Genomic DNA, 18,338 nt, shown 5'->3' with positions numbered 1-18,338 from the left:
TCGTTGGGGCACCTGGGGGGCTCAGTCGGTTGAGCGTCCGACTTGGGCTCAGGTCATGATCTCAGGATTCGTGGGTTCGGGCCCCATGTCGGGCTCTGTGCTGACAGCTCAGAGCCTGGAGCCTGCTTTGGATTCTGTGTCCCTCCCCCCCCACCCCCGACCCCTCTCTGCCCCTCCCCCACCTCTCAAAAGTAAATAAACATTAAAACAATTTTTTTTTTAAGATGAAGGATTTGCTGGACAAGGGCTGTCACACCCTTGGGACTTGGTTGTTCCATCTCTATGATAGGGATAAGAATAGCCGTCACCTCTGAGAGCCACCATTATTCCTGGGACAGCTTCTTCTTGCTGGACTGTGTATGACCCAGCTTGGAGCACCACGGTTAAGACCCCCATGGTCCCAAATGTTCCAGGCCAAGGGGGCAAGTTGACTGTTGAAAATCAGGTCTTCTGCAGTGCCCGGCTGGCTCAGTCAGCGAGCATGTGACTCCTGATCTCGGGGTTGTGAGTCCGAGTCCCATGTTAGTTATAACGATTACTTAATTTTTTTTTAAATTTTTAATACTTATTTACTTCGAGAGAGACACAGACAGAGCGTGAGCGGGCAAGGAGCAGAGAGAGAGGGAGACACAGAATCCGAAGCAGGCTCCAGGCTCCAAGCTGTCAGTACAGAGCCCGACGCAGGGCTCGAACTCACAGACCGTGAGATCATGACCTGAGCCGAAGTCAGACGCTTAACCGACTGAGCCACCCAGGCACCCCAAAGCTAATTTTTTTTTTAAAAGGGTGGGGTGGGGTGGGGGTGGAAGGTAGAGATTGGAATCAGATCCGCCTCGTGTTGACTGTGTGGTCCTGGGCAAGTGTCTTACCCTCTCTGGGCTCCCTGCCTCCCTCCCTCCCAGCTCTGGATCATGGTCACCAACCTGATCTTAATGATTCCCTTCAATTGGACATTTTCCCATTTCAGCCCTTTGGGGCTTGAGGCAGGGCTGGGAGCAAGGGAGCCAAACATCATTTGAGCTGCCTTGGAACTGGCGATGGTGTGAGGAGGCCCCTCCTGTGGGCTCCTCCACTATTCGCCAGCCATTGGGAAATAACAGGCTGGCGGTGCAGCCGTTCTGGGCGAAGCCCGTTTCCGGTGATGTTCAAGGTTGCCTGGTACCCGGGAGAGGTCAAGAGGCCACCAGAGCAGGGAAGGGCCTTGACGGGGCCTGGAGCCGCCCTCGGCGGCACCCTTCCGGCACCCTTCCCGGGTCAGATCTGGGACTGTCCCCCTTCCCAAGGGCAGAGGACAGCAAGAAGGGCTTCTGACAGCGATTGGAGATGGAGGTGGAGGACGAGGACTTGGCACACTGCCAGGGTCGTCCCCATTAAAGCAGGTCAAGCCTAACAGCCTGGGATCCAGAAAGCCCACGGAGGCAAGAGTGAGGGGTGGGGGATCCCGTCTCTACCGTTTGCCTACTCAGAGTGGCGTCCAGGAGGGGCTCACCGCCACCCCTAGGAACACACACGCACACCTAGAGAGGCCGGCTCAGCCCAGACCACAGTGATTGGCTCGGGGAGGGGCGTGGGACGCGAGCTGGGCCAATGAGAGTCAGCCCTGAGACCCGCTGGGCCTATCAGAGGAAAGATGCTCTGTTTCCTCCAGACCTTGGCTGGGACCAATGTAAGCCTGGCCCACCTTGCTGCCCCAAGGGGCCTGAAGAGCACCGACCAGGGAGGTGCAAATCAGAGCTACGAGGAGATACCACCTCACACCCGCTAGGATGGCCATAATCACAAGCCTGAAAGCGAGTGTTGGCAAGGAAGTGGATAAACTGGAACCCTCGCGAATGGCTGGCGGGGCTCGTCAAGTGGCGCGGCCACTGTGGAAAATAGTGTGGAAGCTCCTCGGAAAATTAAGCATCGCGTTGTAGAACCCAGGAAATCTCACGCTCAGGCAGGAGACTCAAGAGAACTGAAAACAGGTATCCAAACAAAACTTTGCACAGACACGTTCCGGGCATTCGTTATTCGCAATTGCAAAAAAAAAAAAAAAAAAAGGTCCAACAAACCCAGACGTCCTTCAGCTGGAGAATGGATAAACAAAACGCGGTCTATGCGGACGATCAAATGCTATTTAGGCATAAAAAGGAATGAGGTTCTGATACCTGCCGCAACACGGATGAATCTTGAGGACGCGCTCAGTGAGAGAAGCCAGACACAAAAGGACACATGTTGTATGATTCTGTTTATAGGAAATGTCTAGAACAGGCAAATCCATAGGGACAGAAAACAGATTAGCGGTTGCCAGGGGCTGGGAGAGGGGTATGGGGGGAGGGGTGCCCGCTAATGGGTACCAGGTTTCCTTTTGGGAGGAAATGAAAATGTTCTGAAATAGATAGAAGGGATTATCGCGTGGCATCGTAGAGGTACGAAAACCCACTAAATTGTACACTTTAGAACGTCGAAATGATACATTTTACATCATGTGTATTTTACCACAATTCTTTTTTTTTTTTTTTAAGGAAGAAGAAGGCAGCTGGCAGAGAGATCCTGGAGGCTTGGTTTGGGGCTCTAGATCCAGCCATGCCTGAAGGCAGCCCTGCCGTTGAGGTAAGGCAGCAAGAAATGGGTTCTCTCTCTGCCTAAAACTTGGCGTTTCAGAAAGTCAGCTGTGTTTGTTCTTGCCCACGTCCCCATCAGGAGGAGAAGAGCCTCACCGAAGGTGCTGGGGGCCTCAGGAAGGGCCAAACCCCACTCCCTGGCCCTCTGCTGTCCCATCTATAAGAGGAGAGGGGGCAAGGTCCCGCCATGCCAGCAACAACAGGTCCCAGTAGGGACTCACTATGGGGATGTTTCATTGCCCATCACAGGCCTGTGAGCAAGATGTTCTGAGCTCAGCGAAGGAAAGAAATGGAGGAGGCCCACGTTCCTGCCTTCCATGCGGGGCCACTTTTGGAAGCAGACTGCTGGGGCCTCAGGAGGAGGGTGGCTGGGGCCCCAAGAGGCAGCCCAACTGGGTGCTTATGAGCTCGCACCTAGCCTCTGATAGCTGTGGGTTCAAGTCTTGGCTCCGGCCCTCTGTGATCCTGGTCCTGCGGTTTCTACTTCTGGGCCTCAGTTTCCCCTCTCCAAAACAGACTGGCTGTTCTGGGTATCAGGTGCAGCGTCTGCTGGGTGCATAGCTGCTGTCTCAGGGGAGCTCATTAATACATGGATGTGCCTGGTGGAATCCGAGCTGGGCTAGGACTGCTGGCATGGGCAGAGGTGGGTGCTGGGGGGGGGGGAGGGAGGGGGGACAGCTTACCAGTTTACTGCCACCCGGAGGGGGATGCAGCCAGGGTACAGGGTACAGCCTCCCCTCCATGCCGTGTTGCTGTTGGCTTCCGAAAGGATACGGATGTAGAAGTCACTCCTTGACTCTTTTTCCACTTGTTGCCCAGCACTCAGCGTTCCGGCGCGCCTGGCCGGAGGCTGGCACTGTTTCTGGGCACCTGGACAGCCTCACTTGGCCCTGAGACAAGCACTCACTGAGTGGCGGCTGGCGGGCTCCGGGCGTCGGCAGTGGCGTGGCCCTTCTCTCCTGTGGCTGCTCCAGAGCTGGGGAAGAAAGGGCCTCGGAGCTCCCGTGGCCTCCCGGGGCATCCTTGGGCAGCCGACAGGTGAGGGTATGGCCAAGAGGGAGGTTCTGTTAGGGTCAACTCGGAGACTCCTTCCTGTGGCACCTCAGATGTGGGATGCCCCAGTGCCATGTCTCAGCCTCCCTGGGGTCCTGTGGCTTCCTACGGCTCTGTGTTTTCATTGAATGGTAGCCACGTCACCCTAGGTCTGTGGCTCCGCACCATCTTAGCCCCGTGGCTCGAGGGTCCCCACGATCCGACGGCTTTAGCAGACTGTGGTCCCACGGCCCCATCAACCCATGCTGTTATGACTTCGTCCCTCCTCAGTTCTGTGTTTCCTTGTTCTGTGGTCCATGACTCTTGGATTATTTGCAACTTCATGGCTCTAGGAAAAGGTGAGTTATTCAACCCAGTGGGAAATAGACTCAGGAAGCCTCAAGGGGTGGGTGTTCCAGTGACCCCCCCCCCCGCACTTAGCACCATGTGGACCAACAGCAACACTGACATCACCCCTTTTCCAGAAGGCTCCATGTGCTTGTTACTGTTCTACAACTCCCGTTCAGAGTATGCTGACGGTTGCTATGGTCTGGCCGTTCCTGGAGGGTTTTATTAAACCTCAGTCTCCCTCTGTGGCGCAGGAATATGGACACACAGAGACCCTGGTCTGGCCTAAAGGAGTGACCTTTAAGTCAGGGTAAGAAGGGGTCAGCCATGTAAAGGAAGAGTGCTCCAGGCAGAAGGCACAGCCTATGCAAAGGTCCTGAGGTGGGGAAAAGCCTAAAAGTAAGAGGCACAGAGAGGCAGCCAGTGAGCCTGGGCTGAAGGCTAACTGTTCACCTCCCCTTTGTCTCATGTAAGGCAAAGGGGGCAGAGAATGGACAAAAAGCTCCTACTGTGTGCTTCAGTTTCATTCTCTCATTGACTCATAGTGATCTCTGAATGGGGTGGCCACAGAGCCAGAGAGGTTCCCGGGGGTCCAGCCCGCCAGCCACCCACCGACCCATCCAACTATTCACCCACCCACCCACCTATCCACTCACTCCTCCATGCATCTGCCCACCCATCTGTCTGGCAATCTATCCATCCACCCAGTCATTCCATCCATCCATCCATCCATCCGTCTACTCATCTACCCGCCCATCCACGCATCATCCTTCCTATCTGCCCACCCATCCATCCATCTATCCATCCTTCCATCCATCCACCTATTCACCCATGGACTGCAAACATGGCTCATGGCTCTGTCCCTGCGCAGGGACACCACACCCCTTCCTGTGTTCCAGCCCTCCTCCCCCTCCACTGCTCCCTCACCCCTCTGTTCCAGCCACACCTGCCTCCTCCGTGAACCTCCAGTGCATCAGGCTCGTCCCACCTCTGGGCTTTTGCCTCTGCTGTGCCCTCTGCTGGGTGCCCCTCATCAGCCGGAACCCATTCATCTGCCCCGGTCTTGGCACCAACATCCCCCCACGGTGGCTTCCCTGACCCCTAGGCTCCGTTTCCTCTGGCCCACCCGGCTCCTACTTCTGTGTGGCAAGCGCTCCGGGCCACTGTATGCACTTGTCCACCCTCAAGGCCGCCCACCTCGGGGCTGAGAATCAGAGAGCACCTCCTCCCTGTTGGCTATGAGGCAAAGGGTCTGTATGGTGGATGAAATTATTTGCTTTCACCCCACTGATCGATAATCATTTATTTGGCCCCCATTGTGTGCCAGTCTTCCCACACTGGGGCTGGGGCTCCTCCCCTCCCAATAACCTCCCTCCCCCACTGGCCCAGGCCCTGGTCTGGGCCTCTGCCTGCCAGGCAGCCGGTGAGTAAACACACCCCGCCCTCGGCCTCCTGCCCCATCCATCACTGACCTGAACAAGGGCCTCCTGTTAATGAGCTGGGGTGGGGGCCAGAGAGGGGCAGGAGGACGGAGAATGAAGAATCGGGATCAGGGCTCTGGTTCCTGTGCTCCCTGCTGCCCACCCACCCATCGTCCCCAGACAGCTGCAGAACCCTGGGTGGCGGACCCTCTCCCTACAGCCTTCACGGGGAGGGGAGCGTGTGACTTCCTTCTCTGAGCATCCAGTGCCCAAATCGAGGCGACAGGACAAACCTGCCTCTCTGAGCCTCCGTTTGCCCATCTGTAGAGTGGGGGCATTAATGATTGCCACCGTGGAAAAGTCTTCACTTTTTATGGAGTAACTTACTCACTTCTGGTGACGACCCTAAGATGTGGGGGGGCTCTTGTCCCCCCATCTCATCTGGGTTTTTACTGCTCCTGTTAAGGTGTGCAAAACTTTAGGTATTTCCATCCGCCACTTCATTAAACAGAGAGAGAGAGAGAGAAAGAACAAAACTTGTGTAGTTAGCCACACAGGCGGTCTCTCTCCCCGTAACACAGACACAGGTTTGTTTTACTACTACCTACAAAACTCTCATTAAATGTCAGAGGAAAGGAGAGAAGGGCGGGGGGGTCATTTGCCCCTTCCACAGCTATCTCTGGAAACTTATGAAAATAACGCCTGTGTAATTTCATTCTCTAAAATCAATACCCATTGAACGCCGCCATTGGTAAATTCCAGTAGGTTCTTAGTGACGCTCTTTCTCTCTTGTAGCAACTCTTCAGTACGCTGGCTGACCTTGAGACTTAAAAATGTACATTATTTTTTTTTTCAACGTTTTTTATTTATTTTTGGGACAGAGAGAGATAGAGCATGAACGCGGGAGGGGCAGAGAGAGAGGGAGACAAGAATCGGAAACAGGCTCCAGGCTCCGAGCCATCAGCCCAGAGCCTGACGCGGGGCTCGAACTCACGGACCACGAGATCGTGACCTGGCTGAAGTCGGACGCTTAACTGACTGCGCCACCCAGGCGCCCCAAAAATGTACATTATAATAAGCGTTTGAACGTGGCTCTTCTCCCTCTCCGCCCCCACCCCGCCTCCCCCCCCAAAAAAAGGAAAGGAAAAAGAATAAACTGAGGCACAGGCAGGTTAAGCAACCTGCCTCAGGCCTCACAGCAGAGCTGGGGTATGAAACTCACGGTCCCCATGCCAGAGAACAGGACCTTCATCACTGTGCCCTGCTGCCCCCTATGGTGATGAGTTCCTGCCTCCCGGGGCTGGGAAAGGGGGAGCAGAGAGGGGAACCCCACAAAAGTGGCTTGGCAAGGCTTTTGAACGTTTGGCACCTGCTCAATAAAATTGTAGCCACTCTATTTATTGTTCTCTCCTTTATCGTCACCTTCCTGGGAACCTGGGATGGTATGGGGACCGGGTTGGGGCAGATGGAAAGTGGGAGTGTAGGCAGGGCTTCTTGAAGTTCACAGTGCAAGTCAGGGTGGGTCTGCCCGACTCCAGTGCCTGAATATCCCCCCCCCCCCGGCGCCCATTCCCACGCCCCCAACTCCTTGGTCCTTCTGGAGAGGTGGGTCCAGGGGGGCCGTCCGAGGCAGGCTGGGTCAGGCTCCTCAGTTATGGATGTAGCAGTGGCCAAATGGCTTCCCTCACTGCCCTGATGAATTCCCCAGACCCTGGGCCTGTGGCCGGGGCCCGCCCAGGGCAGGGCAGCTGCCTTCCCGACATACTTTCCCTCTGGATTCACGAGGAGAGGCGGCTGGGTGAGCTGGGGGCGCCCGCATGTCTCCTGGCCCGGCAAACCCCTGCCAGGAAGGGCCCCGGGGCCCCATCACACAGGCACCAGCCCCTCTGCCCCAGCCTGGCCAGGCTCCCGGAACCACTGGGTCTGGTGTGATGGGAAGGGGAGCTGGCTGGGGCGCCAGCCGAAGAAAGGCTCGGGCCAGGAGGTCCTGGGCAGCAGAATCTTCACAGCTAATGAGGGGCCTGGGCCAGCATTTCTCGTCTGGATTCTGTGGCCAAGGGCAATGAGGGGGGTGTGAAGGCCTCAGGGGTCCCGCCTTCCCCAGTTCTAATTCCTGCTGTGTGACCTCGAGCTGTCTCGTCTCTTTTCTACGGAAAATGTGAATAAGGACAATTTGAGGTATAAGTGACAGTGTGTAAGTTCCATAGTGTATGGCAAGGCTAATACCGCAGCCAGACGTCGGGCACACGGTAGCTCATTCAATTCTCTCAACAACGATCGCTCCCGTTTTCTAAGCGAGGCACAGAGGGATCACGCAACTTGCCCGAAGTCACACAGCAAGGCTGTGCCCAGCCAACGTTTGAACCTAGACCATGTGTCCCCCAAGTCTGTCCTAAAGTACAGTGGTGGCAGTTACAACTATTATTAATGGTAATGATGTTCCACTAATGATAAGGAATAAGAACAGGATATGCTAATCCTAGTAGGTAACTTCACAGCTCGCCAGCCCCTTCTCTCTCTGAACCGGGAGATCCCCAGGCTGTGAGAAACAGAACAAAACACAATCCCGGGGCGCCCGGGGGGCTCAGTCGGTTACGCGTCCAACTTCGGCTCAGGTCGTGATCTCACGGTTCGGGAGTTCGAGCCCCACATCGGGCTCTGTGCTGACAGCTCAGAGCCTGCTTCAGATTCTGTGTCTCCCTCTCTCTCTGTTCCTCCCCAGCTTGGACTCTCTCTCTCTAAAAAATAAACACTAAACACACACACACACACACACACACAATCCCAGTTCCCAGAGTCAGGGCATCCCAACCTTCTCTGCCAAGAATAGTCTGCCAGGGGTCCCAGACGGCTGTCATACAGCCAGCCGCCAGCCCCTGAGCCCTGCCCAGGAAGAGCTGGGAGGGCTTCACGGAAGAGGGGGCATCAGAGCCCAGACTTGAAGGATGGAAGAAGGAGCCCAAGCGTCTTTTTTTTTTTTTAATGTTTATTTATTTCTTTTTGAGAGTGAGAGAGAGAGAGAGAGAGAGACCGATTGTGAGTGGGGGAGGGGCAGAGAGAGGAGACACAGACTCCAAAGCAGGCTCCGGGCTCCGAGCTGTCAGCCCAGTGTCAGGTTCAAACTCGTGAACTGTGACATCATGACCTGAGCCGAAAGTCTGCCGCTCAACCGACTGAGCCGCCCAGGCGCCCCCGGAAGGATGGAAGAAGGTATTTGGGGCCAGGGGGAGCAGTGGGGGCAAAGACTCGGAAGGACACGTAGAGAAAGTTATTCTGTAACGTGAGGCCGTGTGTGGTGTGCATGAGAGAAGGAGCCACTGCCGGACAGGGGATCTCAGGGTTGGTGAGATCCAGGAGGTAGGAACACGAACCCAGACTGCTCGCCCCTGGGCCCCCGTGGTTCGATCTGCAGGCTGGGACATCCTCAGGACCTCTGCCTTTGCTGTTCCCCCTGCCCGGAATGCCCTTCCCCGCATTTCCCCGTGGCCTGGCCATGAACAAGGCCACGTGTGTCCAAGTCTCAGCCCCGTGCCCAGCCTGTGGCAGGGGCCTGGTTTCCATGTGCCCTTGTCTCAGCTGCATGAGGCGCACGCAAGCCCACAGGCCCCGCCGGAGTTTGTGGTTTTCCCAAGAATTCCAGTGCCGGCCAGGAGCGGCCCCCAGGTGTGCTGGACGCCAAGGAAAACAGGAGGTGAGCTCATGGCCCGGCCGCAGGCAGCAGGCAAGGTGGGCACTGTCAGGGCACAGGCTTCGCTAGAAATGCCCAGGTTGGAGCTGACTGTTCCCACCCAGCCTCCCCACCAGGCCCGCTCCTCCTCCCTCACCCTCTGTGGCTCCCTATTGCCCTCGAGGACAGCCTGAGCTCCACACCACTGGCACTGCATCTCCTGACCCCCAACATCTCTCCACCCTGAGATCATTCCTGGTAACAGACCAGACTCCTCTCTGTCTCAGAATCTTCACATATTCTGTTCTACCTGGAATGCCTACCACCTTTTTTTTTTTTTTTTTTTGCCTGGCCATGTTCTCCTCACCTTCCTGGTCCCAGTTTAGCATTCCCTCCTCCTCTGAGAAGCCTACCCAGATTCCCCCCACACACCGGGCTGGGTCCAGCACCCTGGTGGAGCTCCCACTGCTCTCCGTGTATCCCCATCACAGCTCTGGCCCCTTTGGGTGATTATGCAAGCGGCCTCCCCACCAACCTGGGCTCCCCTAGAGGAAGGGGCCCCCTCTGGCTTGTTCGTCCTGTGTCAAGAGTCCAGCGCAGGACGTGACACACGGTAGGTGTTCAATGTGTGTTTGTGGAGTAAGTCGATGTGTCTGAAACGCCCCCCTCCCCAAGCCACACGTGCTTCGCTATGTCAGAACTGTCTTCACTTCGCTCTGCTGAGCTGAGTCCTTCTTTTCCTTTAGCTTTCCCTTCCACCTCCTCCGGGAAGCCCTTAGTGACTTCTCTGGAACCTCTCTGATTTCACCCTTGCCCCTTGCGGTGGCCTTGGGCTAGCCACTTCCCCTCTCTGGGCCTCAGTGTTCTGATCCATACGACAGAGGCTTTGAGCACTTGGAAAGCGGGTGGAGAGGGTTAACTCCAGAAAGTCAAAGTGTTTTGTAGCTCAGGAGCGAGGCTGAGCTGGGAGGGACGATTTTCCTGATTAGAAGTAATTTTTATTTTTATTACAGGCTGTTCCCACAGCAGCTGGAGCGGAGCTCGGAAGGTATGGCGAAGTCTCCCCAAACAGAAGTCCCGGCCACCCCCCTCAGACCTCCTCCAGCTGGAGCCCTTTAATTTGCGCACTCCTCTGCTGGGGATGGAAACAGGCACAGAGAGATGTCATTTGCCTCATTTTGAAGCAAGTGAAGAGGGAGTGGAGGGCCAGTCGGCCTGACTGAAAGCAGAGTCGGGGGTGGGGGTCCTAACTTTCAGCGTCTCTTGACTGGTTCCCCAGCTGTGAGCTGAGGGGAGCCGCTGTACGGATCGCTTCGTACTCAGTTAGGTCCCAATCTTGGCATACAGCAGGCACTCAATAGAGAAGTGAGAGAGAGGGCTGGAGGGTGGTCCCACTGGACTCCCTGCCCTATCGACCCCTACCCCGGCTCCCCGTGACTCAGTTTCCCCGCCGTGTCCGGGTTCAGCAACACCGGGCGGGGCCTCGAACGCAGAGGCCAGCGCCATCTGTTTACCTTGCGGCTGGACGCTGGGCAGGGCCGCGGGTGGGCCGTCCCCGGAGCCGGCTGAGCCGCCGGGATAAATACGCCCCGCGGGCCTCGTGGGCAGCAGAGAGCGAGCTGCAGTCCAGCTCCCCGCCGCCGCCATGGTTCCTGCCGCCGCCTGCGTTCTCCTGCTCACCCTGGCAGCCCTCCGTGCGTCGGGCCAGGGCCAGATACAGATAGGTAAGCCGCCCCTTCCCCCACGCGTGGCCTCGACCCTCAACCGTACCGGAGGACCCGTGAGGCCTGGGGTCGCGGCTTCTTGGGGGCTCAGGGACTGCTCATCGGGGCATGCAGGTCGGAGAAACCAGGCAGCAGGGCTGACGCTCAAGGAATGAGGGAGTCCCAGGGCCCTGCCGCGGTAAGGACTGGTGTGGCGGGGGTCCCCAAACCCCGACGCCCCACCAGCGCCCCCTGTCGGCACAGGTGCAGATCTGGGCCCGCAGATGCTTCGGGAACTTCAGGAAACCAACGCGGCTCTGCAGGATGTGCGGGAGCTGTTGCGGCAGCAGGTGCGGACGGGGGGGGGGGGGGCGAGGAGTGCGGAGGAGGGGAGTGAGGCCTGGAAGAGGAGGAGAGGCAGGGGGATGGGAGAAGGAGGTGCCGGTGGAGATGGAGAGGATCGTGGGTACCAAGGTCCAGGGAGGAAGTTGTAGAGAAGAGGGAGAAGGGAGTCCCAGGGGTAGAAGGTTCCGCGGGAGATGACAGGGGTCGGGGGGGGGGGGCGGGGAAGGGAGTCCCAAGGAAGGAAGAGAGGTGCTGGGAGGATAGGGAGTCCGAGGGGGTGGAGGGAGGGTCCGAGGGGAGTGGGTGGGTCTGTGGGGAGGGAGTCTGGGGGAGGGGAGAGGAGACTCAAGGGAGGAAAAGAGGGATGGGGCCTCGCTGACTACACCCCGTCTCCCCCTGCACCGCAGGTCAAGGAGATCACGTTTCTGAAAAACACAGTGATGGAGTGTGACGCGTGCGGTGAGCACAGCTGGGGCGGCAGAGGCGCGGCAGGCGGGGAGATCGAGAAGAGTTGGGGAGACAAAGACGGAGACAGCGAAGGAAAGACCGGGAGGAAAAGGGACAGGACGAGATGGAGGCTGCCAGATGGAGAGACTGGATGAGGGATGGAGAGAGACGAACAAGGAGGGGGAGACAGGGACTATGGGAAGGGAGAGGGGGACACACGAAAAGAAGCAGAGGCCGTGCGAGAGATGGAGGGAGATGCAGAGACGCTCTGGGAGAAGCAGAAAACTGACGCGCGCGGAGATGCAGAGACTGGAAAAGCCTAGCGGGCCTGGAGCGGGGTCCGGGGCGGGGTCGCAGAAAGCCCGGGATCTCGCCACGCCCCCAGGGGCGGCCCTCCAGGAAGGGGCGTGCTCCTGATAGACTCCGCCCCCGGGGCTGGGCCCTGACCAGCCCCACTTCACCACCCGCAGGGATGCAGCCGGCGCGCACCCCAGGTCTGAGCGTGCGCCCCCTCTCCCAGTGCGCGCCCGGCTTCTGCTACCCAGGCGTGGTTTGCACTCAGACGGCAAGCGGCGCGCGCTGTGGACCTTGCCCCGCGGGCTTCACTGGCAATGGCTCGCACTGTGTCGACGTCAACGAGGTGCGCCCGTCCCCCACCCCGCCGACGACCCCCCTATAACACCGGTCCCTACAACTACCGACCTCCCCAACGATTTCTTCCTCGGCTGAAAGTGCTCACCCGGAGGCCCTCTTCACCTCCGGGGGCGCCCGTCCGGACGACCCCCTTGACGCCGGGGCGGGGGGGGGGGCACTCATCCAGACCACTTCCCTTACCACCAGTGACGCCGGTCCCGCCAACCCCCTCCGTAGCCAGTGACGGCCGCCCCGACCACTCTCCTACAGCCGAGAGTGGTCCGCCCCAAAGGCCCCCCTCACCTCCGGGGCTCGGAAGCCCCAACGACCCTTCAACCACCGCGAGGAGCCCGCTCGGACGACCCTCCCACGGCCGGGCACGCACGCCTCGACGGCCACTTCCCCCCTCTGCTGGGGACGCCCGCCCTCACAATTCCTTCCCCCGCCCTTGAGCACCCAGCCCTTCGGCTCCCAGGAACAGCCCCTCTCTCCGCCAGGTCGCTCCCCTGCCCCCATCAAGGCGAAGTCGCGTCTGACCCCTGGGATAATGGCCTTTGCCCCACAAGCCCCCCCCCCCCAAGTGCTGGCTAATGGCCCTTGAATTTTCTAAGTTCAAGCCCCCAAAATCTTGAGGCGCCGCTCTCGACGGGGCTCTCCTCCTGCGTCCTCTGACCCTCCGTGGCCTTTCCTCCCCCAGTGCAACGCCCATCCCTGCTTCCCGCGCGTCCGCTGCATCAACACTAGCCCCGGCTTCCGCTGCGAGGCTTGCCCGCCCGGGTTCAGCGGCCCCGCCCACGAGGGCGTGGGGCTGGCCTTCGCCAAAGCCAACAAGCAGGTGAGGGCGGTGGAGGGGTGGGCTTCATCAGGGAAAAGGCCCGCTAGCCTTGAGGCTATTTTCCTGCCTGGCTTCAGTGGGAAGGGGTGGAGCCCGGGGCCCGGGGGATGGATAGAGGAAGGGTCCTCATCAAGATGGTGGAGGTTGGGGGAGGAATGTAGGTAGGGGAGAGGTAGGATGCAGAGGAGACGTGAACCGGGTGGGAGGTATGAGGGTTTTCTGGGCGGGGGCGGTGACCTCTGCGCTCCCTGCCATCCAGGTTTGCACGGACATTAACGAGTGTGAGACCGGACAGCATAACTGCGTCCCCAACTCCGTGTGCGTCAATACCCGGGTAAGGCACGGTAGGAGCGGGGGAAGGATCGAGACACTGGGGGAGGGTGAGAAGTGGCAGGCAGCCCGAGCTCACTGCCCGCGCGGCCCGGGCCCAGGGCTCCTTCCAGTGCGGCCCTTGCCAGCCCGGCTTCGTGGGCGACCAGGCATCCGGCTGCCATCGGCGCTCACAGCGCTTCTGCCCCGACGGCACGCCCAGCCCGTGCCACGAGAAGGCCGACTGCATCCTGGAACGCGATGGCTCGAGGTCGTGCGTGGTGAGTGCGGGCGAGCAGAAACGACCTTGGCATGGGGTACGAGGGGGTGGGGCGGGTGGCGAACACGCCGGGGCACCTACTCACCACCCCACCCGCAGTGCGCCGTTGGCTGGGCCGGCAACGGCCTCGTCTGCGGCCGAGACACGGATTTGGACGGCTTCCCCGACGAGAAGCTGCGCTGCCCGGAACGCCAGTGCCGCAAGGTGGGCGGGGTCTGAAGGGCCAGAACGCGCGGTGGTGGGCGGGGCTCCCTAGCCACGCTCCTCACGCCGGCCGTGCCCTCCCGCCAGGACAACTGCGTGACGGTGCCCAACTCAGGGCAAGAGGACGTGGATCGCGACGGCATCGGAGACGCCTGCGACCCGGATGCCGACGGGGACGGGGTCCTCAACGAGCAGGTGGGGCCAAACGTCGGGGCCTAGGTTAGGCAAGGTGGGGCTGTGGCTTGGGTGAGGGAAGTGGCCTCAGAGGATGTGGACTGGGGGCGGGGGGGGTGCCCAGGAAGGATGACCGCTGCTCTGCGGAGGAGGCGGGGCCTCGGAGCGGGTCTGGTCTGGGCAGTGACATTTGCCCCTCCAGGCCTGACCGGCCCCCCCCTCCCCCCGGTAATCGGCCCTGTCCCCCAGGACAACTGTAAACTGGTGCGGAACCCAGACCAGCGCAATGCGGACGGCGATAAGTGGGGTGATGCGTGCGACAACTGCCGGTCCCAGAAGAACGATGACCAAAAGGACACAGATCAGGACGGCAAAGGCGACGCCTGCGACGACGACATCGACGGCGACCGTGAGAGCAGCAGAAGGGAGGGGGGGAGGGAAGGGCAAGCACCGAGGGGCGCGGCTTGCCTGAGGGCGGAGCTCGGCTAGTTTTTGAAGCTGCTGCGGGTGAGCTCGGTCCAGGGCTCCAGGGACCACGGACTGTGCTCCTGCGGGCAGAAAAATAAGGCTGGGACACGACGCGAAGGGGAAGCGGCAGGAACATTTGGAGGAGGGGAGGGGGGCCCTGTGTCAGATGCTGCAAGGAGTAAGTAGTTGAACAGAGACGTGAGCCTGCAGTTTAGGGCCAGGGAGGTGCCAGGTTTACACCTGGGGCAGACACTCAGCATGGTGCATTCCCAGGGCCAGCGGAGGGTCCAGGCTGAGCTTCCTCTGTGAGTGAGAGCCAGTCCCTTCACCCGCCGTCCACCAAGTCTCTGAGGCTTGGGCCAATGCCCTACTTGATTTAACTTTGTAGCGCTGGGAGCCCCGAGAGGCGCAGGACTGTGTCCCAGGCCAGCCCCAGGTTTGCTGCTGCCTTGCCGAAGTTAGCCTGGTCCCGCCCCCAACCTGGGATCCTGTGCTGTCCCCCTGCTTCTCGCAGGGATCCGAAATACGGTGGACAACTGCCCAAGGGTGCCAAACTCAGACCAGAAGGACAGCGATGGTGATGGTGTAGGGGATGCCTGTGACAACTGCCCCCAGAAGAGCAACGCAGACCAGGTGAGCGCCGGAGGCACCCCAGCTGGGTCAGATCCCTGAGGTGAGCTCCAGACTAGTTAAGGAGACTGAAGCGTGGTCTAAGCATGGTTCCTTGGGGTCAGGAGGACCTTGGTTCTGGAACTCGGGATCGGTGGGAGGCTTCTGAATTCCTCTGCCTTGATTTCCGACTCATGCATCCACCTTCCCTAGAGTGATGTGGACCACGACTTTGTGGGAGACGCTTGCGACAGTGACCAAGACCAGTAAGGAGGCCATCTGGGGTGGGGGTGGGGACTGAGGGTGGGCGACCCCGACGCAGCCCTCTGGGAAATCTCACTGTCTCTCTGTCCCACCCACCAATTCTAGGGATGGGGATGGGCACCAGGACTCACGGGACAACTGCCCTACAGTACCAAATAGTGCCCAGCAGGATTCAGATCACGATGGCCAGGGTGACGCCTGCGACGAGGATGATGACAACGACGGGGTCCCTGACAGTCGGGACAACTGCCGCCTGGTGCCCAACCCAAATCAGGAAGATGTAGACCGTAAGGGCAGGGGGCAGGGCCTGTGGTGGGTTAGAGGCTGTTGTGGAGACCTGGGCGTGTATGGGAGGGGCTGGGACGTGGTATGGGCGGGACCTATGGCAGATGTGGGCGTGACTAGGCCCTGGGCGGGGCTGGCGCTGACTCCACCACGGGGGTCTCTCAGGGGACGGAGTGGGCGACGTGTGCCAGGGCGACTTCGACGCGGACAAAGTGGTGGACAAGATCGATGTGTGTCCGGAGAATGCCGAGGTCACCCTCACTGACTTCCGGGCCTTCCAGACGGTCGTGCTGGACCCCGAAGGCGACGCTCAGATAGATCCCAACTGGGTGGTGCTCAACCAGGTGGGGACAGGGCCCCGCGGAAGGTGGTGGGGTTGGGTCCTCAGCTGGGGGCGGGGGAACCGAGGACCCATGCGGCCGACCTGAGGCCCTTCTTCCTTTGACCCCATCAGGGTATGGAGATCGTGCAGACTATGAACAGCGACCCTGGCCTGGCTGTGGGTGAGACACGGAGAGGGGTCCAGGCCGTACAGCTAGCCAAATAGGGGGCGGGGCCAGGGGCGGGCCTGAAGTTAGGAAAGGCGGAGCCAGGTTGAGTCTGGGCTCTGGGGTCCAACAGTTCTGGACTCTGAAGGAGCGTGACCCAAGGCATGTCACAGGCCCAGGGATGTGGTCGTGGCTGGACTCGGGGGCGGGTATATGGGTGGGGATCTGGGCCTAGGGGCAAGTTGGACTCCAGAGGGGCGGGGCCGGGGGGAGGCAGGGCCCCAATGGGGAGAGCCCCACCGCTCCCTTCTCTTCCCCAGGTTACACGGCCTTCAATGGCGTGGACTTTGAAGGCACGTTCCACGTGAACACGGCCACGGATGACGACTACGCAGGCTTCATCTTTGGCTACCAGGACAGCTCCAGCTTTTATGTGGTTATGTGGAAGCAGATGGAACAGACGTACTGGCAGGCGAACCCTTTCCGTGCAGTGGCTGAACCCGGCATTCAGCTCAAGGTGTCCGCGGCCCTGCCTGACCTCCCTCAGTCCCTGAGCTCTCTAGGAGGCCCCAAATCCTCCCAAGGTCTCCCAAAGCCTTTACAGCCCCCTAGCGTCATCCTGTGGACCTTAGAGTCCTTTCAGCACCCCCTGGATTCCTACAGGCCCTCAAACACTCCCCTAGGGCCCCCAAACTTCCTTTGGGCCCCGAAACCTCACGGAGACCTAAACTTCCCCTCGGGTTCCAAATCCTCCTGCAGAACCCCTAGACCCCAGTAAGTCACTGAAACCCTCCAGCAAATTCCCCAAATCCTATAGAGCCCAGTTTATCCCATGGACACCCAAAACTTTCTATGGGTCACTAAGTCATCTCGCAGACCCCTCCAAATCCTCTCAGACTCCAAACCTGTCCACGGACTCCCAAATCCTCGCGTGCGCTTCCAGACCATCCCTGCCCCCCCCCCCATACCCGACCCACAAATCTCCACGTGGCCCCCAAGAAGGCTTCCTTGCAGGCATCCCATCCAGGCACCCGAGAGCCTCCCACCACTGCCAAAACCTGTCCCACCAGGCAGGGTTCTGCAGGGCTCCGATAGCCTGGGCAGTCTCTGACTCTGTTGCCCTGTCCCTGGGCATGGCAGGCTGTGAAGTCCTCCACAGGCCCCGGGGAACAGATGCGGAATGCACTCTGGCACACGGGGGACACAGCGTCGCAGGTGCGGCTGCTGTGGAAGGACCCCCGCAACGTGGGTTGGAAGGACAAGACGTCCTACCGCTGGTTCCTGCAGCACCGGCCTCAAGTGGGCTACATCAGGTGGGGACCTCGCCCCTTGCCAGTGGACCAGAAGTCCCTTGCTCTGTCCTGGCTCCTGGAGGTTCAGGGGACCTCGGTACCCTTACCTGTAAAATGGGAATGATACGGGCAGGTAGAATTAACTGTGTCTGGCTCTGGGACATGACACTTCTCCTAGGACGCAGGACACAGCAGGTCCTCAGACGGTGGGGTCCTGCTTGTTTCTCAGTCCCCACTGCACTGCCAGGAAGTCCATCCTGTCACACAGGGAAGCTGAGGGTCAGGTCAGAAGCCCCACCTGCCCTGAGAGTGGCCCAGGCGGGGGGGGGGGGGGGACACACGGCCTCCACTCCCAGAGAGGAGGGGACTCGTCTTCCAGGGCAGACGCCAAGGCCTCAGAGGGGAGGGCCTAGCCCAGGGCCCCACCTCGCTGTCCCATCCTCCCCCCAGAGTGCGGTTCTACGAGGGCCCTGAGCTGGTGGCTGACAGCAACGTGGTCCTGGACACGACCATGAGGGGTGGCCGCCTGGGGGTCTTTTGCTTCTCCCAAGAGAACATCATCTGGGCCAATCTGCGTTACCGCTGCAATGGTGAGGGGAGAGCCCTGCTTGGGGGGCGGGGGTGGGAGTCCATCCTGCCCAACCTCACCCCCTCTCACTCGCTGGCCCTTTCTCCACAGACACCATCCCTGAGGACTACGAGACTCAGAGGCTGCTGCAGGCCTAGGGACGGGCGTGGGGACCCACTGCTGGAAGAAGGTCACCCCCAGGGCTGCCCTCAGCACGCCAAGCAGGGAGCTCAGTGCCCGGCTCCGAGGGGTGGCTGGACTGGGGGAGGGAAGGCTGAGGGGCTCAGAGAGGACAAAATAAAGTATGTGCGGTGGAGTGGCTGGCTGTGGTCTCTGCTTCAGGGAGATCGTGGGGTGGGG

General features: G+C 59.8%; 1 protein-coding gene across 1 annotated transcript; it reads left to right on the top strand.

Annotated features, from left to right (window-relative positions):
• Positions 1–10,109: 10,109 nt before the first annotated feature.
• LOC122487123 (cartilage oligomeric matrix protein) lies at positions 10,110–18,294 on the top strand. The gene is made up of 19 exons (XM_043587114.1): positions 10,110–10,798; positions 11,042–11,127; positions 11,530–11,581; positions 12,040–12,209; positions 12,900–13,037; positions 13,297–13,371; positions 13,469–13,627; positions 13,726–13,830; positions 13,918–14,025; positions 14,254–14,413; positions 14,987–15,105; positions 15,295–15,347; positions 15,451–15,632; positions 15,796–15,974; positions 16,085–16,133; positions 16,439–16,635; positions 17,259–17,431; positions 17,861–18,000; positions 18,090–18,294. Exons 1-19 carry the CDS (start codon positions 10,720–10,722, stop codon positions 18,134–18,136), a joined length of 2,271 nt encoding a protein of 756 aa, XP_043443049.1. The 5' UTR covers positions 10,110–10,719; the 3' UTR covers positions 18,137–18,294.
• Positions 18,295–18,338: the final 44 nt, after the last annotated feature.

This window comes from Prionailurus bengalensis, chromosome A2 (assembly GCF_016509475.1).
Source record: "Prionailurus bengalensis isolate Pbe53 chromosome A2, Fcat_Pben_1.1_paternal_pri, whole genome shotgun sequence".
NCBI classification, from domain to species: Eukaryota; Metazoa; Chordata; class Mammalia; order Carnivora; family Felidae; genus Prionailurus; species Prionailurus bengalensis.
Note: the sequence above shows the minus strand (reverse complement) of the source record. Positions and strands in the feature narration are given on the sequence as shown.

What these genes read in the sequence shown, in the direction of transcription:
- LOC122487123 (XM_043587114.1), top strand. Translation starts at nt 10,720, where the DNA reads ATGGTTCCTGCCGCCGCCTGCGTTCTCCTGCTCACCCTGGCAGCCCTC. An exon ending in CCAGGGCCAGATACAGATAG is followed by an intron (nt 10,799 to 11,041) that starts GTAAGCCGCCCC and finishes CTGTCGGCACAG; the next exon opens with GTGCAGATCTGGGCCCGCAG. An exon ending in AAATCAGGAAGATGTAGACC is followed by an intron (nt 15,633 to 15,795) that starts GTAAGGGCAGGG and finishes GGGGTCTCTCAG; the next exon opens with GGGACGGAGTGGGCGACGTG.